The 27,375-nt window shown below is 36.2% G+C and overlaps 1 protein-coding gene across 1 annotated transcript in view; it reads left to right on the top strand.

Moving 5' to 3' along the window:
* Positions 1–27,375, top strand: part of USH1C (USH1 protein network component harmonin) — a 45,831-nt gene that overhangs the window by 12,715 nt on the left and 5,741 nt on the right. The window contains exons 7-18 of the mRNA XM_015826935.1: positions 197–300; positions 1,453–1,537; positions 2,757–2,816; positions 4,051–4,107; positions 5,293–5,435; positions 6,729–6,794; positions 7,877–8,001; positions 8,551–8,627; positions 24,598–24,639; positions 25,354–25,407; positions 26,283–26,382; positions 27,151–27,260. Of these exons, the coding sequence (XP_015682421.1) occupies positions 197–300; positions 1,453–1,537; positions 2,757–2,816; positions 4,051–4,107; positions 5,293–5,435; positions 6,729–6,794; positions 7,877–8,001; positions 8,551–8,627; positions 24,598–24,639; positions 25,354–25,407; positions 26,283–26,382; positions 27,151–27,260 (1,023 nt within the window). The remainder of the gene's footprint in view (positions 1–196; positions 301–1,452; positions 1,538–2,756; positions 2,817–4,050; positions 4,108–5,292; positions 5,436–6,728; positions 6,795–7,876; positions 8,002–8,550; positions 8,628–24,597; positions 24,640–25,353; positions 25,408–26,282; positions 26,383–27,150; positions 27,261–27,375) is intronic.

Genomic DNA, 27,375 nt, shown 5'->3' with positions numbered 1-27,375 from the left:
CCCATTCTCCTAATCTCAGGCCTAATTTTTCCAATATGTGCAAGCAGATCAACTACTAGATCTTGTGTTTCATCTTAGACTGCAGACTTAGATTCCATTTGAATTGGGAGAGGAAGGCCGTGGGATAACTTCTCTATTTAATTAATAGCAGCCAATATATTGCAGTTTCAGAAAGCCTGTTCTCCTCTTATCCTAGGATGGCCAAAACAGCGTTGCAGGTCTTGCGTCATCTGGAGGAAAACATCATAAAGAAAAGAAAGTTTTCATTAGCCTAATTGGTACAAAGGGCATGGGTTGCAGGTGAGCTACAGTGTTTTCTTGTTACTTGTTTCTCCAAGAAAATGTAGTTAGTGGGAATGAGCCTTTAATTTCAATTAATTTCAATTAAACTTGATAGTTGTGCAGAGCTTTGGATTTGATTCCAAAAAGATGCTTTGAAGTGGCTCTGTGAAAAGAAGCAGAGAGTTACAGGAGGTTTCTGGGTTCATAGTCTAGTACAGGGGTCCCCAACCCATGGTTCATGGACCGGTACCGGGCCGCAGCATACCAACAACCGGGCCGCACAAACAAACAAAGCCCCATCTGCGGGATGCAGGCAGCACACAAAAACACCCCCCCTCTGGTCCACGGAAAAACCTCTCTCCACGGAACCGGTCCCTGGTGCCCAAAAGGTTGGGGACCTCTGGTCTAGTACATGGGTGTCAAACTCACCACGTCACGTGACGTGTCGCGACGTATCACAACTTTTTTTGCATTGCTGGAGCTGGTGTGGGCATGGCCTCTGCATGATGCAACCGGCCTGCGAGCCAGCAGTTTGACACCCTGGTCTAGTACTTCAAAACATTTTTTGGGATCAGACTATGAAGTGCTGCACAGCCCTGTTAAACATTTGCTTTCACATATACTGTAAATCATTAAGTATTAAAAGGATGATTAAGTATTAAGTATAATTTTGGCATTTTTATTGTTCAAAATGCTAGTACAAATTATTAAGCCCCAGAGCAGAGATAAACTACAAATATCATGTTTGCCTTCTGGATTGGCATCTCAGTTCTTTGGCCTTTGACCCATGTGAATCATTGTGGACATTTTTATTAATTGCTGATATGTGACTTAAAAAGAGTTAAAAGAGTCACTTGATTGTAAAAGTAGTTTTCTTTTCATCTGGATTAGAACACTTTAACTCTCTTCACTAAATGTATTTGTCCTTTTCATAGATCCAAACTATTTGTGTGATGTAGTCCTTGTTTAACATACAAATATCATTGTAATAAAAGTTCATTTTATTGTAATAAACCTTGTTTTGCTTTCTTATCCTTGCTCAGAAAAATCCCCAACCTACCAGATTAAATTTGGTATATATAAAGAATGGGGAGAGGGGAATGTGATTAATCTATTCTTGATATGATTTCCATTAATTAGTAATTTTATTTCTTTCATGTTTTGTTCCAGTATTTCCAGTGGTCCTACACAAAAGCCTGGCATTTTCATAAGCAATGTTAAACCAAATTCTTTGTCTGCTGAAGTGGGGTTGGAGGTAAATATAAACTATAAAAAAATCTAATTGTGTGGAAATGTTTAATTTGGAAGCATTTCTAACGGTTATTCTCTAATCATAAAAAGTTTGGTTTGTGGAAATTGATTTTTAACCTGCAGGTGAATGTAATATATTTTATATTATTATTGTTGGTCATGTTGAGGGTTATTTGTTAGCGTAAATACAGATTATCAATTAATTAAATAAACAAGGGTAGAGGAGGATTCAGTCACGTGTCCCAGAAATTAAAGTAAAACAATGAGCAGCTTTAAAAAATTCTGACAATTTATACATCTATCTTGTTGCTCTGAAATGATCTAATCTCATGGCTTAGATCAAGTAATTCAGTTACCTTTCCTGGAGCTGTATGATTTCAGAACTTTCAAGTTTCTAATGCTCTGCAGACAAACTGCAAACAACTCGGGAGAAGAAGAGAAAGGAGGAGGAAAAGGTCTCAAATTCCCCCCCCCCATTTCCCAATGCAAGCAAATGCAGGAAATCACATTTTTCCAAGCTCAAAGGAGGAAATCTGTTTTGTTGTTGTTGTTGTCCAGTCGCTAAGTCTGAACAATATGGACCATAGCATGCCAGGCCACCTGTTTTCCACTATCTTCCAGAATTTGCCCAAATTCATATTCAGTGTGTCACTGATACTAACCACCTCATCCTCTGTTGTCCCCTTGTCCTTTTGCCTTCAGTCTTTTTCAACATCAGGGTCTTTTCCAGTGAATCCTCTGCTCTCGTTTGGTGGCCAAAGTATTTGAGCTTCAGCTTCAGTGTCTGTCCTTCCAAAGGACAGTCAGGATTGATTAGGATTGACTGATTTGATCTCTGTGCAGTCCAAGGGACTCTCAAGAGTTTTCTCCAACACCACAATTTGAAAGTAAGGAGATCTATTATCAGATTTCATTGAACAGAAAATTCTGCCGTGTTCATCTCTTAAATACTGAACTGTGATACTGAATAAGATAATCAAAGATAAATTAGGTAGCTCATGGGAAGCTGACTGTTCCAGTATTAACCTTCCTGCATGAAAACTATGTGGGTATGTGCATCCGCGCATGCACATATTTGTTTTAATGGGAGAAAGGACAGTGAAGAGTACAGCTTTAAGGATCTGTCTTATTTCAAGAGTTTTCCAAAGCAAGGAATGGATCACCATTTACTATACTTAGAAGAGTACAAAAAATATTCAGCACTTTTGTTGATTGTTTTTTAGGTTGGTGATCAGATTGTTGAAGTAAATGGTACGGACTTCTCAAATGTGGATCATAAGGAGGTAATTAAAACCCAAGTGACCCTACATGGCATAGGACCTGGTTACTTGAGGAACTGTTCTTGTTTCCCATTGTATTTGCCTAACCATTTAAATCTGGCAGCTATCAGGACTCTGTAAGCTCACCTTCTCTGTAGCAGTAGCTGCCTTCTGGGGGCATGTAATTCCCTCACATTCAAGCAGCTTCCACCCAATAGGATTTCAAAGTGCCTAAAAGACCTTCACTCAGGCCTTTGGAGGTGATGTTTGTTTCTGTTGCCCTCTGACTTTGATGTCCCTTGATCTTGGGCTATTTTATGTGTAATGGAACATGCACCTACAGGAACAATGGGGGAGAGTTTTTGTAATGCAGAAGGTTCCCAGAGTGAGGCCCAGATTAAGAGAATGCACAGTCCCGAGCTGGAGAAAGAGTGGGAAGAGGTTTACGATAGCCATACTTAGTATTTCTTAGCTAGATTAATATGTCTAGTAGATTAGAAGGTTATAACTTTAGTTTGGCAAGATTCTGTCGCTTAGCTGCAAGCAAGTAAAGGGTTGAACTCAGTTGATTTCTCTGTATCATTTCTGAGCCTGATATTTCTATATTGTTCTTTGTTTTTAAAATGTTTTAACCATTGTAAACTGTTCAGGGTAACTGGGAGTCGGGTGACATATAAATAAATTATTAAATGTTCTTTTGAATAATATTTATATATACAAATGATTGATTCAAGCCCATTGATTGCCATATCACTATAGCTATCATTTAGAATTTTATCTGATAAAAAGTAGCTAAAAATTTTGAACTAGAGAAATTGATTTTAATTTATTTTATTTTTTAAAAAAGACATGTCAGCTTTGTCAAAAGTTCTACACACTTGCAATCCTAACATATTTACTTGGGAATTACTCTCTTTATATTCTGCACAAAATTGCATAAAACTTGATCCTCATTTCCAAACTGAAAAACCATCTCTAGGTGGTTAAAAATAACAAAATTTTATTTTTTGTTAGAAGTTCCTAAAGTAGTTGTTTGAAAAATTGTTGCTTGAAAAAAAATGTTCAATTTATGACAAATGACTGGAATTAGAATTAGGTTCTGCTATTTTCTAGAATAATAACTGAAAAAATACTATACTGAGAAGAATAAAAAGCTATTCTAACTGCATTGTTAGTCCTGTAGAAACTATGCACTTTTACAATATTTAGATTTTACAGTTTGATTTTTCTGTCATCGCCTTCCTTCCCCCCCTCCCAGGCTGTGAAAGTGTTGAAAAGCAGTCAAACCCTGACAATCACTGTTGTAACTGGAGCTGTAAGTATTAATGTCGCAGCAATCAACAAAAGACTTGTGAAAAGTCAAAAGGCTGCTGTCTACACAGTAAGAAATGAAACACACACAAAACACATATCCTGGGATCCTCCAAAGCAGAAAATGGATGGAAGATACTCCCTAACTTCCAAGTTCATATAGTTAAAATCCAAGATGATTTTACCTTGGCTTAAGTAATTTAACATTACAAATGTGTATGTATCTACTTAAAAGTAAGTCTTATTAAATGTAAGGAGGCTTATAGGAAGGCTAAATTGATATAGGATTATAGACTGGCTAAGCTATAAACATCATAATATTACCTTCAATCATCTTTGCCAATTCAATATTATTTTCTTTGCTGATTTTATTTTGTTATGCATTTCTAGAATTATGATAGGCACACTGTTGTTTGGTGTGCTTTTACCATTTTGAAACATGATAAATTGTAGCAGAAACTCAGTCTAGGGACAATGCAATGCAATGCAAGGAGAATGCTTGATGTAATTGAACAGACTCTGCTACAATTTATCATCCGTTTCAAAATGATAAAAGCGAACCAGACAACATTGTGCCTGTTCTAATTCTAGACATACATTCACATTTGTTTTGGATCACTGCTCAGCCACAGAGACTGCTGTGTATAACATCTCTGCTGCCGTGTTCACACCCTTCAGTGTAAAAATATACAGTTACAAGAAAATAGAAGTGAGAATATAACTCAAAGGTAATCAACCACAGTAAACAGTGCTAAAATGAAAAGGCATACAGGTTTAAATTTATGAGATATTCATGTTTCTAAAATAGATTTAAAATGGATTTCAAGGTTCTCAAAGGCAAATTTCTACAAATGAGATCCCAAAATACAGTACATAGGGTCATTCTAGGCACAAATGGCATACATTAAAAATAAGAACAGAATTCAGATAACTACAGCCTAACATGCAGTGTTTTCCTTTTTACATTTGTTACAGCTATTTCTTTAAAATTATTTCTGTTCTATCAAAATTCCCAAATTTAAATTTTGTTTGTTTATTCCCAAAATAGAAAAAACAAGGTAGCATTGGTCTTTAAGTTTTGTAGAGAACATTTGGTTCTACCTGAAGAAAATATTGCAAAATTCAAGTTAATTACTATGATGATTGACTGACTTAAGTTGATTAACTGGAATTTAAAATGAATATTTAGGGCAAGGAGCTGTTTATGACTGATGAAGAGAGGCAAAGGGAAGAATATAACCGTGAGATGGAGCGGCAAGAATTAATGCGTCAGAAGTGGCTTGCCCTGGAAACCAACAAAATCCTGAAAGAACAGCAAGAAAAAGAAAAAATGTAAGAGTTTGGGACAGAAGGGGGTCTCATGAATTTATGAATTGCCGTAATGTGTAACTGTTGATTCATGTAACCATCAAAATTTAGTTAATTTGATTTCTTTTCTGAAAGCTTCAGAGCTTTTCAGTGAGCATATAGCATGATACTACTTTAACATTACTGTTTCTTAGATATGAAGCCTAATTTTGAATATAAGAACTCTTGTCAAAAGGCAAAACTATAAATACTAATCAAGAGTGGATGATTATTAATAAAAGAGAATGATGTTATCTGTTTTCTGACTTTCCACACTAGGGATTTATAATATCTTATAGTTACAGCAGCTATTATAAATCTTCTATCTTCTGTACTGATATATAGCCATTATAATGGATGGATGCTGCTGCCAGAAGAGCCTAAAAGTAATGTGGAATTAACCAGTGAAAGATCAATAAATAAAGTTACATTTCATTATTCAGAACATATTATATTGATAGCAGAAGTAGAATTCTGATTTAAGAAGATAGGGCATTCAAAATGGTGCAATAACATGTTCTTTCTGTGCCATTAAATTACATGCTTATCCACCTTTAATGAAATGAAATGTTGACCGGTTCAGAAATTTAACTCACTATTTGTCAGAATGCAATATATGTCATGGTCACCTTTTATCAATAAGTACTCTTGAAGAGAAGCATGACAAAACCAGGAAAGCTTTTTTGGAATCTACTACCATATGCATTGCAAAAAATAAAGAAATAAACTGAAATTATATTTGTAAATAATTCTGTCTTTCCTATTAATCTAACACAAAGAAAAGCACTGAGATCATTACACAACTAAGAACTAACAAATGGTACATTAAATATTGAACTCCTGGAATAGCAACTGAGTGGGACATTAAAACAAAGTGAGCATTTTTTAATAATTTGAGACAGCCTCAGAAGAAATGTCTTCTGTTCATGCTCAAACCTGTTGAAAAGGCCAGGAAATAGCCTCAAAATAGCCACCTTAAACATTAGGCTTCCATAGTTCACCTTCAATGACTTTCAAATCATGAAAGGATGTTGGTAAATAATGCCCAAGTTCAAATGTTTATCAATCCTACTAGTTACTCATCTTTGTTAATCAGAAAGAATAAGAAGGAATAAAGCTTAAGCTTCTTAGTAGGTAGATAAGTGTTGCATTTCTTATATAGCTATCTATTTCAGGGTATAATGTTATGATCCATCAAACAGTAGAACAAGCGGTCTACAAATTGTGACTTTATACATTGTATCATTCATTAGTTTTATTTGGGGTATATATTTCTAGGCGGAAAATGGAGATTGCACAGAAGGCTGCTGAGGAAGAAGAACGATACCGTAAAGAAATTGAACAGTTAAGTCATTCTTTCATGCATGCCTTTTCCTCTTGTATTATGTTGTCCACATGCCTATATTTTGTCATTTGGGATTGACAAAAAAGCATCTAGGATCATTCAAGTTTATTGTTCACTTCTAAAACTTTTTCCTTAAACTACAGATATACAAGAATCAGGCCTCATTTCAAACCACCAGTAGAACTATCTGTTTGAATTACCCATAATCACTCTTCCTGACAGGTCAAGAACTGTTTGGTTAAAGACTAGATTATCATCCATGCCCTCTACCGCTTTTCAAATGGTGCAGTATAGCAGGAAAGAGACAATTCCAATCCATAACTCAGTTCTGGCTTGTGATCCCCACCTCAATTATAATAATAAATCTGTTGAATTTCCCAACAGAGTAATAATGGTGTAAAAAGTGATGCTTTTCAAAATTAATTAAAATGGATTAAAATTGGGTAAATAGGTATAATGATAGTTATAAGAATTGTTTAAGGGGAAGGAGATAAGAGAAGGGTAAAATTTTCTTTCCTAGACACTGTAATCCATTTAAAAAATGCCCTCTGCAGAATTGCAGCATTACTGTGACAGATATTTCACAGTAATGATTAGTTTTGAGGAAGAAAACGTCAGCCACATATATTTTTTCTCTCTTCATAAATTAGTCTCCTGAGTATGTTGGATCCACATTGGGATCTTGGCAGAGTAAGGAAATGTGCTTAGGAAATATCTACCTTTGGCCACTTCTATAGATCCTAAGCTGCTCTGTAGAGGGACATATGGGATTGTTCTTCATCTCAAATTACAGGATTGTGATTTTCACTGCAGTCTAACATTCTCTGCACTGCAGAGAGCCTCTTCTGAGAATTTGTGGGAATTTATTTTGGCAGAGCAACATTACCAAGATTGGATCTGAGATGGAAGTGAGGGACTGTTCTCAGTAAAATCTTCTGGTAGTTTACAGTAAAACAAAGAATGCTTCCATTTGGTTTCTTGTCCAGAGACTGACTAATATCTAAGTCTAGGCTATATTTAATCTTAAGATTAAATAGACTAAGGTGGTCCTGCTAAGGAGCAATATTTTCCTCTTTTTTAGGATAAAGGCAGAGGAAGATAAATTCAAAAAGCAGTGGGAGGAGGATTGGGGTCATAAAGAGCCACTAAAGGCTGCCAAAACTGTAGTGGCAGAAGTACATTCTCCACCTCGTCCTAAACATCGATGTAAGTAAGAAGTTTTATTCTTATGTGTAAGAAATATGTTTCATTAATTCCAGCACAGTGCATTTTTCAAACCGTAGGCATGGGGAGAAGCCAGAGATTGGAGCTGGGGAAGTGAATCTCTAGAACAGTTATTGATTTTTCTTCTCTCTCACTCTCTGTTACTTTGATTAAATGCTATGCATTCTGAAGGATTTCCCAGAGGAAAACAAAAAAATACAATGAAGGAAGGAAGAATGAGTGCTCCTTTTTCTTTTCAGTAGGAAATAGTTTCCAGAAATCCATATTTCTGGGTTCATACAGTAGACTCATTTTAACTGCTATTGTACTATTCTTTGGTATTTCAGATCAATTTATAGGAGCACTGCTTGGCCACCCAGAGCAGAGCATCAGTTTATAGAACTAAAGCATGAAAGAATACAGAACTCATCTTATTCCTAGATGTGCTTTCTTTCTTCACAGACTTTTTGATTTTAATTCTTTCATGAGAACCACCCTCCTGCCAAAGAATTGTCATTTCTTCTTTCTTTCTTCCTTCCTTTGTTTCTCAAGTAGATGTAGAGGAAACTGCATTTGATCAGTCCACATCAAATGATACAACTGGATTGAAGCTGGAGGAAAGCCAACAGGTTTGCTGTAGCACCTTGACTTCTCTTGACTTTCTTACTGCCTGCACTGTCCCTCTTGCTGACAGTCATTCTTAAAATTGGAGTGCACTACACTCTTTGGGATTTCCTGTAATTCTCACATTAAGAAAAGCATTCATATTCATTTGCTGTGCTAGCCAACATAACTTTGTATGATTTTTTCAAGCCAAGAGGAAAACATGAAATGGCCATGCATGGGATCTTTGTATGTTATGAAAACAGAGCTGGGATCAAGGAATAGTACAAATGAAGCGATTTCTGTCATTACATAATAAGACAGTGCCTTTTGTCTGTATGATTCTACTTAATTTCCTTAATTTCCTTTAACAATTACTGTAAATCATAATAGAAAAGACCCACAGAAGCTAGGAAGAACTTGTAAAAATGAAAGGTTTTATTCAACCAATTCTACTTAAAAATGAGCTTTTGAGTGCTATCAAAAAGATTTCTGGGGAAAAAACAAAAATTAAATATTCTTCTTAATTAACAAGTTTGATTTTGGTCCTGGTATCCAAGGAATAAATCCAAGCCTTTTTTTCTTTATATCCAAGTGACTAGCCAAGTATAAAACTGTAATTTAATTATAAGCTGAACATCTAGAACTGAAGACATATACTATAGTGTGGTCTTTAAAGGGTTGGAAGATATTTGAACACATGGAGATGTCTTACTAAATTATACCATGCTTTATATTGTATAAATACCATTTTAATTTTGAAAAAAGTAGCATTTTTGTATTGAGCTGATATAAAACTGGTAAAATACCAATAATCTTAATATACCTTATGTATAAATAGTAATTCTTTTCCATATCATCAATGATATGACAGGTTCATGTATTTTTCCATTAAAAAAACAAATGAATATTCAGTGCAATTTTGTGTGGAAAAATAACAGTTGAATTTTTCCTGCTATTGATAGAAAGAAGCATGTTGGGTTATCATCCCATAATAAGATCATATTTCTTTTAATTTTCAAAATTAGTATTTTATATATTGTTGGGAACAAAGTTCCAGTAGGTATAATTTCTCTGCACACCAGCTAAAAGCAACTCTAAACAAATGCTCTGTATCAATATAACTAGTAAAGCTTTTAGTTAGACAGTATCATGCACTATGCTTCTAAAAAATTACGTTATGATACTTGGATTACAGCACATGTATCAAAATAGTCACGAAAGTGAATAAAAATGAAAGTTCCTTGTGTACAAAGTGATTGTGAAAGTGAAGTGGCTAGAATTATCATAATCTGAAGAAGAGACTTCCGCCTATTATTTATAGCTGTTTCAAAATTAAGATAAAAATGTACTCTGTTTCCATTACTGTAATTTTCATCGTTTTATGTGAGTTATATGTTGTAATATGCTGATACAAATATCTATAATTCATTGTTCTCCTTTGCATACATATAGCTTTTGGATGGTTTTATCGGTATGAGGGAAAATTTCCTACTATTCGCAAGGTAGAAAAATACTAAACATTTTGAAAAGTTTGCTGTGATCATTGCATCTGAACCCGTGTGCATTTTCCTGTAGTCAAACATATCTCTTGATAAGCAGGAAAGAAAGGAAAGGCCTGCATGTATTAGAATAACTTATATCAAGCCCTGTTGTGTAGAAAAGCATTTCTGTCCTTGCATAGGTGCCTGTCCCAAACAGAGACAATTATTCCTTAACTTCCTTCCCTTTCTTTCTCCCATGTTAATTGGCAGAATCTTAGTCCTCAAGAATAGGTTTTTAATAATGCAAGGGGATGTTAAAGGAGGGCAGGCTTTATTCACTCCTCTGTGTGAATAAAAAAACCACTATCTTACTATCTTCTAGTATACTTTATATCTACTCAAATACTTTCTGCTTTGTGGTGTGCGGAACTGTAAATAATGCAGATACTCTTATTTGGAAGTAAACCCTATTGGTTTATGCCATTTCAGTCATCTGACGCTAAGTGGCTTATCTCTGCAAATATTCTTTCCTCTTTAAGATCATAGACATTGCTTCCCAGGAAGCTAATTCCATTAAGTCCATTAAAAGCAATGGCTTTTATTAACTCATATTAAGATTATCAAACTGAGACATTTAAGCAGTTCAGTGAAATTCCAAATAAGTAGTTTGTTTGCCACTGAAGGGTTTTGGTGTGTTGTTTAATTTTGGTTTTGATCTTTGTGCAATTTATGGCTTTATCATTTTGCATTGTGCATTATATTGCCTGACAGAATGCTTCCATTACTTATATGAGGACCTGTTCCTTAAAAGCATGCAAAACTGTAGATCTTTGGGATAATTTTTTCAAATCAGTGTAGAGGGAAATTTATAACAGGTATGCATGAAGGAGAAGGATTCTGCCTGAATCTCGTTATCTCTAGCTTTCCCTCCATGCCTGGTAATTTCATGCTCATTTTACTCATTATGAGGTTGGTTTTTATGCCTTGCTATAGTAACTGGATGATTGTGTCAGTTATCTAGGAGAAACTCTGGCACATTAGTAATATACATGTATAATTAATATTAATATAACAAAATCCAGAAAGGTAAAGAAAGAAAAAAAGCAAAAAGTGACAGTCTTAATGAACAGAAAAAAAGCAAAATGCAACTGGAATTTGAGCTAAAACTTCTCAAGGAAAAAGAAGAGAAGTTGCAAAGAGAAAAACAATTGAAAATCAGCCGACTGGTTCAAGAGGTATGTTCTTTGGTGATCTGTATACCTTTCTTTCTCATATGAAAAGAGTGAAAAACATGCATGCTCCTGGGTATTTAGAACATGTGTATACTTAAATGCATTATTGAGGTTGAATATTAACTAACCTGACTTAGCTATCAAAGCATGGAAAACATGAGTTAAAAGCTGTAGATTATCAACATAATATCACAGTATAATTCAAACCCTATATGTAAAGGTGAACCAATTCCTTAGATGATTAAAGTAATGTGGTTCTGAAATGTATTTGATTTGGCATTTAGATTTATTGGAAGACCAACTCATCTTTCCATACTTGCGAGCGGATGTATAGAATAACATGGTACAATTTTTTTGGTGTTGTATATCAAAAGACTTTGGTAAAGTGGAGAGATTCCATGACAATAGGGAGTAAAACTCTCCCTTTCCAGATGTTCAGATGAATAGGAAAATCAGCAAGCATTGCTTTTCCCTCTTTCCAACAGTCATCCTGTGTCCATATGAATGAAGGAGAGACTTAGGAAAATCAGGGCTACTATAGGAACTCACCATTACCATTTCAGTTTTCACACGTAGGTACCTGTTGCTATTTGAGATAAAAAGAGGTACAAAAGAGTAGAATAGCAAATCCCTCCATATCTGACATGATGCCACCAAATGTGATTGTACCATTCCAGAGATTTTGGTTTGTTTAGCCAAGAAAAATGTAGTGACTGTCTCCTGGTCTTCCTCCTAACAACCATTCATTAGTGTATTGTTTGAACCGATGACCATTAATTTGAGGGACAGCTTATTAAATAAGTCAGCCATTCTGTGTGAACATGACGGCCATATATATTCTATTCTGAAAATGGATTCCCCCATGCCTTTCTTATATACTTCAAACTGATACTGCTTTTTTCACATATAATAGCATGGGTTATCTCCAAACGGGAAGAATAAGTGAGCAGACTTAACTAGTCATGCTTTTATGTTCTCTAGGAATAAATACTTGGAGAATTGGAGAATCCTTGTTCTTGCGTTTGACACTTTGTTACCACAGGAATTAGTAGAATGGTCAGTGGAGACTATACTCATATATATGGTCAATATTTGATAAATGTGATCCAAGGATGACTTGTCAAGCCCTCTGGGCTCGACATGGACAGGTGGGGGGGAGGGCAAGGACTTATATGTGTGAAATAGACAGAGCTAAAACTTTAATATCACCTCTAAAATAGTGTGTGGATGGGGGAGCCGTTAACAGTTGTTTATACCAAGCAACCAGGCATCTGCCATATATTTGGGGTTTCTACTGTATTTCCATCTGCCCCAACGATAATTAATGACATGAGACTGGAAGAGTTCCAGAAAATGCCAGATTTTTACAGATATTCAGTTGCAAATCACTGAATGATAAAAAAAAATTGGCAATGCAACTCATATATAACCCCGTTTATTTCATCAAGCCTTATTGAGATAAGTGAATCAATTAGAATCTGGGAATCAGTGTGGGTAAATCAGCCAATTTTATCACAGGATGAAGACATGTTCAGGAATTTGCTAAGATTGCAGTAGATGAATTGCAAAAAATATTTAGATCTGCACACAATATTTTATTGCCAAAATATATTTCAAGTGTGCCTTTGAATATAAATCTATAAATGCAAACTTTAAATTTTCTCCTAAAATTATGGTGCAACTCTCAGGTGTCTGAGACTGAACGAGAAGATTTAGAAGAATCAGAAAAGACTCAGCATTGGGTGGAAAAGCTCTGTCAAACACGTTTAGAACAAATCTCCTCGGTGGAGAATGATTCTCCTGAGGTAAAATAAGATTCTCATCCACCCTGTAAAATATTTGTTTTGTAATCCTACAAATTGTTTTTTAAGATGTAGCTTACAGTGTGATCTGTAGTAAAATCACTTGTTTTATCAGGCAATTATAATGGGGGGGAAATGTTTCAGATCTTATGTAGAAATAGACACATCCATTTTAATTCAGTAAAGACCCACATCATTATTGTTAGGAATGACCTAGATAAAAGGTCTCAAATTTGTGGCTTATGGGGTGCATGTAGCCCTCCATTTTGTACCTTGTATACCTACAAGGATGGGGGGAGGTGGACAAGGTGACCCTTAGCTGAGAAGAAAGCAGAGCTCAGTTTTGTCTTCAAGATAGATTAAGGAGAGGCTGCAACTTACCCCATGGGAAGCTGCAACTTTCTTTCCATTTTGCCACCTTTGTTTGCCTTGGCTATAACCAAAGTTTCTTTGGTTATAGGAGTTGTCTTATATATAACGGTTTCCTTTAATACAAATTCTTATTTATTGGTGTGGAACAACTACACAAAATATCTCCCATAATAAGGATTGTTTTATAGGAATTGGGTTTTTGAGCCTAGTTATTTGCTTTTTTGTACTGGTAATGGAGTTGTATTCAGCCATTTTAAGCAGGTGCTGCATTAAAATAAATCTGTTATACTAGAAAACAGGTGTACGTCCTGCTGTTTCTGCTTCTGCTACATCTGTGCGAAGGTTTGCTGGTGGCTTGCAGCTCCATACCACTGACCTTGATGATCTCAGCATAAATGATAATACTGGCAAGCTTTCAAAACGCCCAGCACCTCTGCCTCCATTACCCCATACAGTGCCTGTAGCCTCAGTAGCTTATCCACTTTCTCCACCAAATATTCCAGCTACTAAGGGATCAGCACCAATACCTAATTCACCTTCATGGATTCCATCGTCCTCGCCATCTCCTTGGGTACATGTCCCATCACCTCCTTTGCCGCCACCATCTCCACCACCCATTCATCCTTCCATGCAGACTGCTGGCACTCTCCATTGTCCAAAGTCCACTCCTTTGGATGAAAAAATTGGCTGCCACAATTTTCAGCCTCGGGGAGCGGAAGATTCCCTGGATGACTGGCAAATGAAAAACTGCCAAGAAAGAAAGATTGGTCCAGTTAATGCCCAACGTGGCAAGCAAACCTACCTTTCCAGTCCAAAGGTATGAGATAGATTGTGGCACTCACAATTCTCTGGTGCTGCTTCAGGTTATCAAGATATGAAAACATTTTCCACTGTGTCTTTTACCTTGTATGATTCTGTTCTAAAGTATTTCTCATTTTTATAACTTTACATAAGTGCATTTTAATTACTTTCTCTGTCATGTCATCATTTTTTCCAGTATGCTGCATGGAAGCATTTTTATAAATTATATTACTTTTTTTAGCCTGATATTACCTGAAGAGCTAGGTAATATCTTAAGTATAGTCCATGATTCAGGGTGAGTAGCATTGATTATTGACAGATGTGATTTAGAGGGTAGAAAAGAAAGTACTGTATTGACAAACCCAGAGCAATCAGCAGTGATTACTAGTTTTTGAGGGCAATTAGAGATGCTGGTTACACCTATGTTATGGCATAGGACCTACTTATTTGAGGGATCCACCTGTCTGGTGAGATTGGACAGAGCATCTTATTAAGTGTGTGATCTAGTGGGACCCAGAAAAGAGTGTTTGGTCTGCATAAAATATACACATCCTTTCTGTAACATTCTTACATTGGAACCCCTGTAGCAATTTACTCCAGGCACCCCTGCCCAGCGTCATCCAGCTGTACCTATAGTGTCCAAACCAGTTATGGTGCATCCTGACCACAATACTGTGGTCAGACCAACAACCAAATCAGAAGCACTGGTAAGTCTATGCTGATATATTCTGCATGCTTTGAATGTATAGGAGACCAGCTGTCCCACTATCACTGCCAACTTTGCTTGCTGTGGTTCTAGCTTAAATATGCACTGGATAATTAAGAGATATTTAAAAATTAAAATATGTTAAACACTTTTGTTTTGCACAATAAGCATTTGGTTGAATTTGTTGCATAATCTCCTTGTGGATGCTTTGTTTTTTGTTTTACTATCCTTTTGCTCTGTAGCCCATGTTAAATAACTTCAAGGGTTCAGAAATTCTTTAAGTCTATAAAATAATGCAACTGGGTGGAATGAAGCTACAGAACAGACACTTGCTTAGCGTAGGAATAAGGGGATAAATGGACTTTCATTAAATAACTAAAGACATTAGTTTTTTAAAAGGGTCACTTACCAGCCTATTGTAGCCATAAAAGTATTGGCATTCTTAGATTCCAAAATTGGTATCAAAGCCTCTCGTGGACTTGCCCTTCCACCTGGCTTTCCCAAATCCTTTAGGTCTCTCCTGTTGCCACCGTCTTGGCAGAAGATGCCCAATGTTGCCATACTTTATTGTCTCTTCCACCACCCAATCATCACAAAAACTTTAACACCAAAAGTTCAATGTGTCCACTAACACATAATATGAAACCACTTCCTATCATCTCCCCTGTGGTTACTACAAGCAAAATAGATCATAAAACAAAAGTTTAAAATGCAGAACTAAGAATAAAAATGTTTTTCCATTCAATCATATCTGTACAATTCCCTCCAGTTTTCTTGGAAAAATAGTATAGTAAGAATAGGAGATACTGCACACATTTGGAGTTTTACTTAGGATACAAACTGAATAAACCAAGCTTTCTATATTGTAATACTTAATTTACTCAATACTTAATTTAGCATTAAGTATTAATATCTATGTAGAATTAGGCAAGCAGAAAAGTAGAATGAAAATAAAATAGAATATAGAAATAAAATAGAAAATAAAAATAGAATGAAAGGTCTTCTATATTTATTAATTAGACCATTTCTTGTTCTATCCATAAACAGCTGAAAGGACGTTTTTATATCATTTAAGGCTATCCTACCAGTAAACTAAAAAAAATCGCAATTATCCTCCTGATGTAGTGCTAAGTATATTATCTTTTGGCTTCTGTTTCCAAAGCTGAAGAGACCAACTGTCCTTTGGACTGAAATAGGGATCTTATTTTCACCTGTGTAGACTAATTTAAAAAATGAATTAAAGAGAAATTCAATTTCCATGAAATCTGTTCTGAAGCAAAATATTTGAAAATATATTTAAAATGAACTGACATTTTAAGAATTTATTCTAGCATAAAATCAATGTGCAACTAGAGCTGACTAAAAACTAAGCATTAATTGATCCGTTTCCCACTAAAACACTTCTGATTATGTCATTTTAATTTGCAAAACTGAACATTATCACCCAATTTATCAGACTGTGGTTTACCATTTCTGATTGTAGCCTTTCATATGCCTTTTATTCAGTTCATTCAGTTATAATTAAGAGTACAGCTAAATAATTTGAATGCTTTCAATAATTAATGAAATATCATCTCAAGGTTACTATAGTTAGCAAATATTTGGTTTCCATTTTTCAATTGCCAGTTGTAATCAGAAATACTTTGCCTTGTCAAGATGGATACTACTATATCTGGCCTCATGGAACAATAAATTCTTAATTTATTTTCCAGATTTTCAGATATTGATTGAGATCAATGGAATCTTTCTTCTAGATTTAGCTTTGTAGTAGATTGCTTCTAAGGAACATAACTGGGGAGGGAAAAATACACCATCTGTTCTTCACCTGCTGCCTTTCACAGTTCTTTGTTAAACATGACCAGCTTGGAGGGAACAGTCTTTCATTGATGCCAACTGTTTTTTGTCCTCTTAAGCTTTAGTTTCATGAGGTGATGATATTTTTCTTCCTGGGTTTGGAAATAATAGGGGGAAGACTTGAAAAAATTGTGGATTTTACTTAACCTTGTAAAATGTTACAAAGGGGGAGCTTCTCCAGGCATCTCAAATGTATATCAAATTTTCATTGTGCGTACGTTTGCTTGGTTAATTCCTCATTAACTCTGCTTCTCCCTATCCTACATAGTAAAACATGAAGTTTTGGCACTCAGAATAGGTTTCCTAGCGTACTCTACTTCTTCCTGTGTGTGTATATATTTATATATCAGAATCGCTGGATTGGAAGAGATAATAGAGGTCTCTAATTCAACCCCCTGCTTGATGCAATATCAACTGCTGTATCTCTTAGAGATGACTATCCACCCTCTACTTGGAGACCTCTAATCTCTATAATCTCTATATGTATTATGTATAGATTATATGTATTAGTAAAGAGAAAGTCAAGTTTGCTCTTTTGTTCTTATTCTGTAATCATTCAAGTTCTTCCCAAGTGCCTAGGATGTTGTAATGTATCGATGTAGTATCCAAGCAGATCCAAGCAGTATAGTATAATTTCCAAGATGGAAATTTTGTCAATGCATAGATTTTATAAGTGCCATACTTATAAAATATATACTTTTTTGGCATAGCACCCAGTGTGCCAATAATCACTGGGCCCACCAGTAGCTATTGGCACACTGAGCACTTACCAAAAAACAGTATTATATTTATGTAATGATGTACAAAATTATTATATCAATATCTTATATTTTATAAGATTTAGTATATATAATATTACTGAATAATTATATTATAATCAATTCCCAGGAATCGGTAGTCACAGCTGCCATTTCTTTAGCTGATGTTAGTCATTATTAAATTAATGTATATTTAATTTATTATTACTAATAATAATTTAATCAATTAAATTATATCTTGCCCAATTTCCAGTGACTCTGGGCAATTTATCTGTGCATAATCAAAGTAGACTCTGTGAACCTCTTGGTCCTCTGATAGAGTTCCTAATAGATGGACCTATTTATGCATGGTTTATTGGAGAAAAACCCCATCTGGCTTTTGCCATGTTGGAAAAGTTCATTTTTGTTTCTCAGGCTCCATAAATGTCCTTCTGCATATTTAGGAAGAAAAGCTAAAAAAATAAATTGGGACTGTAAAAAGTACTTCTTTTCTTAATATATATATTTTAATATGAACATTTCAATAATAATTTAGTATTACAGAGTTCATAAGTTCTTGAATAATGTGCCAGATTATTCTGGGCCCATTCTTTTGCTGGTCAGCCCTTGTGAGTTTACCTGATCTTTAGCAGAGATTTTCAGCAGGAAACCCATTAGGTGACTGATGGCCATTGTTTTAATTTTCCAAATGATTCAGAAGACCTGGACAAAAGGAACACATTGGCTAGATTTACACTCTTCCTGCTGGTCAAAGCAGAGAGTGGAGAGAATGAAAGTAATAATAAATCAGTAATAAATTCAGTCAGATTATTGGAGATTTTGTAGTTTTCTCAGAATATCACATTCTAGCCTCTTTAATATTTTTGCTGATGGAAGCAATATCAAAAGAGCTTAATCTGCAATTTAAATAGGTTTTTGTTTCCTGATTTTACTTACACTCTTCAAATAGCTTAAAGCAAGAAAATGAGCTACTGTTTCAATTTAGGTGTAGCTTCATCAGCACATTTAACTTAAGTTACCATTCTAACACATCTGCTGACAGACAGTTATCCAGCCTCACTTCTTTACCATTGCCAGGGGATTCTGAATTTAAAGTTCTTATATTATTCCCTGGCCAGAGCACGCGCCAGACTCACGTAATGAAATGATACATGGAACTGATAAGGATAAACCTGCTGTAAGAAATGGAATTTGCTCTAAGGCTCTATTATTCAGTGTCAGATTAATGAAAGGAGACTCTAGTTCATTTTATAGAAAGCATAAATTGAAAAATGCATCCAGTTACTCAAAATGAGCTTCTGAAAACACAGCTACGATTTATTTTCAATAAACCATTGTGAAATATTTCCAGAATATAATTGTTTTTAACTGGACAGGGTTTTTTTGCTAGTGTATAACAACACTAGCAACAGTTTTGGCCATTTTATTCTTTAGTTTGTACCTCATGCACATTATGCCAATATATGTCCTATATATATCCTAACACTGAATCATTAGATGCATGTTCAAAAATCTGCGAAGTTGCTAAAACTTTCATTAACCTAGAACAGGGGTATCAAGCTGAAACTCCTTGGCTGGATGTGTCACACACAGGCCACACCCACCCCAGCTCCGCAAAGACAAAAAAGTTCATGATACATCACGTGACGTGATCGAGCTTGACACCCGTGGCCTAGAACCTCAGGGTTGGAAGGGCTTCAGTGCTTCTGTCTTCTGAAAAAAATCTTATAATTAAAATGCTTATGCTTGGATATGCATTAGAATAAGTTCTGTGATGGCAACTGTAACCAAATTTTGAACGGATGGTAAAAATACAATTTCAAGAAGTGCCTAAATAAGGTACTTGGGAGTGTGTGGAAATTTGGTGTAGTGGTTAAAGGTGCTGGCTTAGAAGCCAAAAGACTGTAAGTTCTTATTCTCCATTAGGTATGGAAGCTTTCTGAGTAACTTTGATCCAATCCTTTTCTCTCAGACCCAGGCAGTGGCAAACTATTTCTGAGAAGATGGCCAAGAAAACTGCAGAAAGTTGTCCAAACGTATATACGCCTTTGAGTCAGCCTTATTTCTTTCTTTTTCCTTTAGAGATTCTTCTTACAGGACAACCTGATATTAATGGATCTCAGGTGAAGGAAGAATTCAGTTAAACATTGATGGTTGTCACCTGGCTTCCTACCTTTCCTTTCTAGAGCTTTTCCCATGAAAAATTGGAATAGTCCAGAAGAGCAGGCTTTTATAACCATCATCTATTTGCCTGTTCACAGTTCTGAAAACCATGAACATCCTACAGGACTGCTTTTCCTAATAATTCCAAATAACTTTGAATAGATAATGTAAAACTGAAAGACATTCAAATGCATGTGAGCATGAAGGAGTGGAGCGATGCATGGCTAATGAACTAGCTGATCATTCAGTGAGTTGTTTTTCTTTCTTTTCAGCCTCAAGAGATGTTTAAAAGGATGGTGGTTTACAATTCATCATTTAAAACTAACAAAAAACAAGTAAAATACTATTTCCTTATCAAGTATATGTGTGATATTAGTGAGCTGTGAGAATTTTATCTTTTGTTTCTGTCTCATGATACTGATAAAGATGCAAATAGCAAGCTGTTTTTTTCAGTGAATGCATGCAGCTCTGCTAGATTATGAAGAAACTGGTTATGAATACAAAAAGATCTGATGCTGTAAATTCTTCAGTCATTTGATATTATTACTAGTGACTCTTAGACCTTTTCATTCAAATATAATATAACATAAGGAATATGAATATTTTTTTCCATTCAATACTATCTTATTTCTACTGGATCCTTTGTTGAAATTAATTGATATTGTTCAGAAAATGTGGTTTGGTAATAAATGAGGAAAATGATGGATTGCATGAATCCACCCAGAATGGCCAAGGTGGCGTGGCATAGATGAGTTCTCATATTAGTAAATCGATTGCAGCTGTCTTTTCCAGTGGTAGTAAGGTTTAAGGTTGGATTTTGTAAAAGAGTATATTCTATTTTCATCTTAGCTTTTCTAGTATTCTTAGCTAATTGACAAAGAATGCTTAGATTGATTTTTCAAAGACTGTCAAAGGTTTACTGGTTGGTATAGGCTTTCATGGCTAGTATCTGTTGGGCAATGTTGGACTTCAGGGTTTTGTGACCATGGTCTAGAACAGAGGTCCCCAACCTTTTGGGCACCAGGGACCAATTCCATGGAGAGAGGTTTTTCCGCAGACCGGAGGGTATGTAATTTTGTGTGCTGCCTGCATTCCGTGGATGGAGCTTTGCTTGTTTGTGTGGATTGATTGCTGACATGCCACAGCCCAGTACTGGTCCACAGACTGGGGTTTGGGGACCTCTGGTCTAGAACACAGGTGTCAAACTCGCCACATCACATGATGTGTCGCAACATGTTGCGCTTTTTTTGCACTGCCGGAGCTGGGGTGAGCACGGCCTCCATATGATGCAACTGGCCCACAGGCTGGCAGTTTGACAACCCTGGTCTAGAAAGAAGATTTTCTGATGTTTCACGAGCAACTGTGGCTGCCATATTCAGAGGTATAGTGTGCTAGGCAGACCACAGGCAACTGAGCAGGGGCTGACTGGGATCCTTCTCAATCCTTATTTTCCACAGCCTAATTGCTGCCCAATCAGCCTATTCAGTCCCTGCTCAGTTGCCTGTGGTCTGCATAGCATATCACACCTCAGATTATGCCAACCAGTTGCTGGCTGAACCCATGCCCAACTGTCAAAGATTCTTACTGGGTAAAAAACGCTAGGTAGGAAAGAATTAAGTGAGGGATTCACAAAAGCCATTTTTTCTTGGGAGGAGCTGGACCTACTTGATGCTGATTCTGGGAGCCTCAGGAATGTTTGCTTATCCTTGCTCTCAAGATACCATTGCTGCATCCATGCTATTGTGAAATCTCCATGTATGTTGCCAGGCCTAGAGGTATTAACAAGGGGGAAACTGAGACAAAAATGGCGGTAGGTGTGTAGAACATCCAGTTCCATGTTGTAATGGAATGCAGTATGGCCTTGAGGAAATAGAAGAGGAGAAGCTGCCCAGGAAGCAATCAGAGAAGAGAGGCAGGAAGCCTAATTGCTTAACCATCACACAAATCTAAGAAAGGACCTGCCCTAATGGATCAGGGATTTAAAAGTGGTGGGTGGGAAGTTTGTAATTTCAGACTTGCAAGATTCTGTTAGTGTAGCCTTACCATAAAATAGAATTATTTCATAAAGTCCTATTTCCTGCTTGGTTTATCTGGGAGGGTTTGACATCAATTTTGCATGTCTTTTCAGTTCTTTCTTAATTTCTTTCTATGTCTATTATGTGATTGAGGCTCCTGACCCTCTTCTTTGATTGTTTCCTGGCAGCATCTCACCTGCTCTTTGCTCAATGCCCCTAATGCAGGGGTGTTAAACTCGCCGCATCACGTAACATGTTGTGACGTATCGTGACTTTTTTCCCCTTGCCGGAGCTGGGGTGGACGTGGCTTCCATATGACGCATCTGGCCCGCAGGCCGGCAGTTTGACACCCCTGCCCTAAGGCATTCCATTGCACCTACCAAGGGCTATAGATATTAATGACTTTTTAGAAGGAACAAAAGGATTGTATAGATTTAAGAATTTGTTTCATGTTGAACAAGCAGTTATCAGGAAGACATCTAAGTTTAGTGCTATGTATGTTAAGTTCCTATATAACCTGTTATGTGCTGTTCTTTTTTGCGATGTTCTTTTAACTGATTGTTCACATGATTTTGATTAGCAAAACCTACAGCAAAATATTGGAGAAAATTGTTCTAGACCAACTAAAGAAGCCAAGGTTTTGTTTTTTTTTTAAATTATAGACATCATTAGATCATCCTAGAGATCATTAGATGTTGTAGCTTTCTCTCTCCATAAGCAATGAAGGGGACACAGTTATAAAGGGGCATGGAAACTTGGGAACTACCATTTTCATCTCTGTCAGTTTTGGTGATAGAGGAAGAAGGTCAGGTTGGGGACTTGATTCAAAACCCTCTTTTCCTTTGAGACTCCCAAAGCAGTCCAAAAACCAGCATACTAATCTATTCCTGTTTATATCAATGGAAGGGAAAAGATCTATAGTAGCGCATCCAAATAAGTAAGGTCTAGGACAGTGGTAGGCAACCTTGGCTCTTTTATGACTCGTGGACTTCAACTCCCAGAATTCCTGAGCCAGCTTGGCTGGCTCAGGAATTCTGGGAGTTGAGGTCCATGAGTCATAAAAAAGCCAAGGTTGCTTACCCTTGGTCTAGGACAGTGGTGGCGAACCTATGGCACGGGTACCAGAGGCGGCACTCAGAGCCCTCTCTGTGGACACGCGCGCCATCGCTCCAGTCCTAGGCCTTCAGCTGGGTTTTAGAAAACCTTTTCACTTTAGGCCTCCACAGCCGTGTGCAAAAAAAAAAAAGGTTCAATCAATCAGTCAATTTCAACTTCTCGGGGAAAAAAAAAAGATCTTGCAAAGTTGGAATTGATTGATTGAACTTTTTAGTCCCACCCAGTCTGCCGTTACCACTGCAGCCACGCCCACCCAATGGGCCACACCCACCCAATGGGCCAAACCCACCCGGCACCTGATGATGCAGAAGTGAGTTTTAAGTTGCAGTTTGGGCACTCGGTCTCTAAAAGGTTCGCCATCACTGGTCTAGGACAACTCACCCAGGCTGACTTGCCCTGGCTGACTCACCCAGCCAATTTGCTGCGGGATAACTCATCATGGCCATCTCACTGAGGGACAGTTCAACACAGGATAACTCAAGAGAGGGACAAGTGAACTGCAGCAGGCCTTGTCTTGCTTTAGGTTTGGGCCTTCGCAAGTTAGAAATCCTCAAGGCCAGGGGTGAGCTACAATTCTATTTGTCTCTCTTTTGAGTTATCCCATGCTGAATTGTCCTGCAGCAAGTTGTCCCATTGTGAGTTAGCTGCAGCAAGTCGGCCAGGGTGAGTCAGCTGTAGTGAGATAGCCATGGTGAGACAGCTGTGGTAAGACAGCTGTGGTGAGTGGTCTGTGGCGAGTTGTCCCATTCTCAAATAAAGTATACCTCCTCACATCCCCTCTGCCCTTTTGTCCTCACTGTAACAACACAATAGAGAAGATCCAAGGCACTCTTGGAGTCTCTGCACCATATTTATTCCCCAAAGAACGACTCTGATAAATTGGAGCTATAGAACTGGAGTTCACTAGGTGAGGAGATAGCAAGGAGTAAATTAGATATGATTAAGCCATACTAAAATTAATAAAGCAGCACTATTCTACATAAAAATATTGATCCTGTTTAGTTCTGCTGTAAGGATTTTTCCTACACACTTAAAAAAAATAATTGTGCCCCACTGATTTTATTGTAAATAGGAAGGCCAGTTATGGCCTCTGTAGTTATAGCTTTTAAATATAGCTGTGGCCTGAAATTTTAGCAAAGGGATTCCAGCTACAGTTATATCATAACATAGTTTAATTCCTTGCCCAGGAAGTTCAGTGGAGCAAAGCAGCTGAGCTGTGAAACAGGATGTTTTATGTTTCAGAGATTTAACAATGTTTGTTTGCTACAGAATATTGTTGATGGGTTAAATAAATATGTTTTACAATTGCTTTCCACTTTGTGTTTCTCATGATAATCAGCAGTCCAGTGTCCTGCTTTTAATTCCCACATGTTCTACTCTAATTATGCTAGAGGAGTACAAAGGTCTTAATCAACATTTATCTAGCCCATGACCTTCATGTTGGATGGATTAAAATAAATGGTCAATCTACGGTAAATGTGAAGAACAAATTCAGGAAACCTTCAGATTAAATTATCTAACTCTTGTGTTCTAAAAAGTAGATCTAGCCTTAAAAGCTTGCATGATTTAATATCAGGAGGAACATACAATTTATCTCTTTCTTTCTGGCTTTTCTTTCTCACTTCATTTCTTTTTATCATTATTTTTATTTAGAGCTATTATGCATATATTTGATTACCATCCTTATTTTCAGGGCTTCCAAAAATATGTGGAGGACTTTGATCCCTACACCATGGTAAGAAGCGTGAACTGTAAGTGACCACTAAGGGGGAAGGGCCTATGGCTTAGTGATAACTTACATGCTATCCATGCTGAACATCTCACATTCAGTACATGATATCTACTCAAGAAAAGCCTTGCTTGATTAGATGAAAATCCTGCCAATCCAGCTGGGAAATGCTGGATCCAGCTGGGTGACATAGTGGCTATCCAAATGTACCCAGGAAGCTATCAGGAAGGATACAAAATGTATACTTTTTCAGCATTGCTGTCTAGTAATTATTATCAAAGCATGTTCCCTTTGATTCAGGATGTAACACTGCCATGAAATTTAATAACCATATCTTTCATACATGATAAATAATTGGAAGTTGTCACTGTATCAGCAAATTCTCTAGTTTAAATATATTTTGCAAAACAGCAACACTTTCTTTTACCATTTCTAAATCTCCTCACATTTAACACATTTTTCACATCAAATTTTTATACTATTCTGTAAGATTCCCCTTTATTCACCTTCTTTCTGAGGGGAAAATGCCACCCAATTGTAATATTTCCTCATAGGAAGGTGATTTTGATTCAGTAACTTTGGTACAAGTGGGATGGATAAACCCTGGAATATCAACACTGAGATACATGGACTAGTGAATGATCTCAATATAAAGTAGGATCTATGTATTTCCCTTTTTGTAATAGAGATTGCTTACTGACATTTGTTTAATTTTGCTAGTTTTCACCAGATCAGATTATGGGAAAAGATGTACGACTCCTTCATATAAAAAAGGTACTGTTTATGATGGAAGATAGATACTATACTGCAATTGCTACATTCAGTAGAGGAATTCCATTTCACAAAATTCAGAGATGAGCCTTCCCACTGGAAAGATAAAACATTGAAAATTAAGCTCTGATCTCAACAGCAGCTATGATACATTTGTTGTTGTATTATGAAGGACAGCTTCATTTTTCAGCTTAGTTGTTTCTTTATTCATTGACTTTGAATCAGAACTTTATTACAGTCTTGTTGGTGTGGAATATTATGCTATTGAAAGAACAAGCAAATAAAACCTATGAAATGACTGGGCAAGTTCAGATAAAGTGCCCATACATGAAGTGTGTGGGTGACGGATGAACACAAGAATAGAATAGAATAGAATAGAATAGAATAGAATAGAATAGAATAGAATAGAATAGAATAGAATAGAATAGAATAGAAGGGACCTTTTCAGTGCTGATGCGTCATTCATAAAGTATCTTTCTCAGATGGCATAAGGATGGACAACCATTCTTTAATTTTTGGACAATTGGCTAAGGTTCTTTTTGTTCTCTGAGGTTTTTAATCACATCTATGTTGCTGTGCTTATTTGACTTAATATGATTTTAAATACTTTCTTTGGTTAACACTGCTGACTATGTTAGTTTCATTTGTCCCATCTAATGTTTTCTATTATAATTTATATTGTAAAGCTTGCTACCATTTTTATAGAAAAGTAACACATAAAGATTATACTCACTGGGTATAATTTCAAATCTGGGTTAGAGTGAGAAGGAGAACTCATTTTGTAAGTTCATAACATAAGTAGGAAAGTATATAATATTTAATTCAAGATACAGTGGTTGACAAATATTATATATTCATTTTTTCAAACTTTTTAATAGGAAGGATCATTGGACCTTGCAGTAGAAGGCGGCATTGATTCACCAATTGGAAAAGTAGTGGTGTCTGCTATTTATGAGGGTGGTGCTGCAGACAAGCATGGTGGGTATCTACTAAGAAAAAAAGCTGGAATATAAGGCATCTTAACACATTTTAAATAAAGTTAGCTTTAGCTAGGCATTTTCTAGAAGTCCAAACTATATCCCCAGATTGGCATAAATTTATATCTAAAATATTTACATTTAAAATAAGATTCAGTATTTAGAGTTTTCTCCAGTTTTCTGAAATTACTCTGGGAAAATTTATGATGAGAACAAAGTTGCATGATCTAATTTGTTGGTGCATTGGGAAGTGATTACTTCTTCCTAACTACTCAAATATCAAAATGTTTAACAAAATTTAGACATTTCAGTAATGTATGTATGTATTTGATATAGGCATCAATATAAAAGTTAAACAATAAAATTTGTTATTTTAGAACAAAACACCAGGGACCCTACCTTTATCTGTTCCCTAAATGACTTCAACGATATTGCTATTGTGGTGTCTAGTAAATTAAATGAGATTGGAAAACTAATATGTTTTAATGTTCATTATTAACCCAGAATGAAGATAAATAAGAACTACATATAATAAATGGCACAATTAAATAAGGGTAGTGTAATATGTCATGATTTAACACTGTGATAATTCAATTTAAGAAGCTTCTAGTAGAAAAAATGACTGCTTACAGAAAAACATTTCTTGTGCAGCCAAACAAAATACCTTATACAGCTATTTTTGTGGAAGAAGAAAAGTCAGAAAAGCAGAACAGTAAAAGAAAGATAATATGGATTTGCTTGTTGCTTTGCCCTTTATTTCCCTTATCAGGAGGTATTGTGAAAGGAGATGAAATAATGGCTGTAAATGGCAAGGTTTTGTTGGATGCTAAGCTGGATGAAGCTCGGGCAGCTCTTGCGAAAGCATGGAACGTGGGAGGGGTAAGTTGGAAGGGATGCGTCTCATCTCAAAATTACATATTGGATATCCATTTTTCCCAAGACGTGGCAATAAATCATTCCTAGCCTACTGATAAATTTATGATAAAATTAATAA

Source organism: Protobothrops mucrosquamatus, unplaced genomic scaffold (genome assembly GCF_001527695.2).
Source record: "Protobothrops mucrosquamatus isolate PMUCROS unplaced genomic scaffold, P.Mucros_1.0 scaffold3389, whole genome shotgun sequence".
Classification (NCBI taxonomy): Eukaryota; Metazoa; Chordata; class Lepidosauria; order Squamata; family Viperidae; genus Protobothrops; species Protobothrops mucrosquamatus.
The sequence above is the reverse complement of the archived record's forward strand: the minus strand, read 5'-3'. Positions and strand labels throughout refer to the sequence as shown.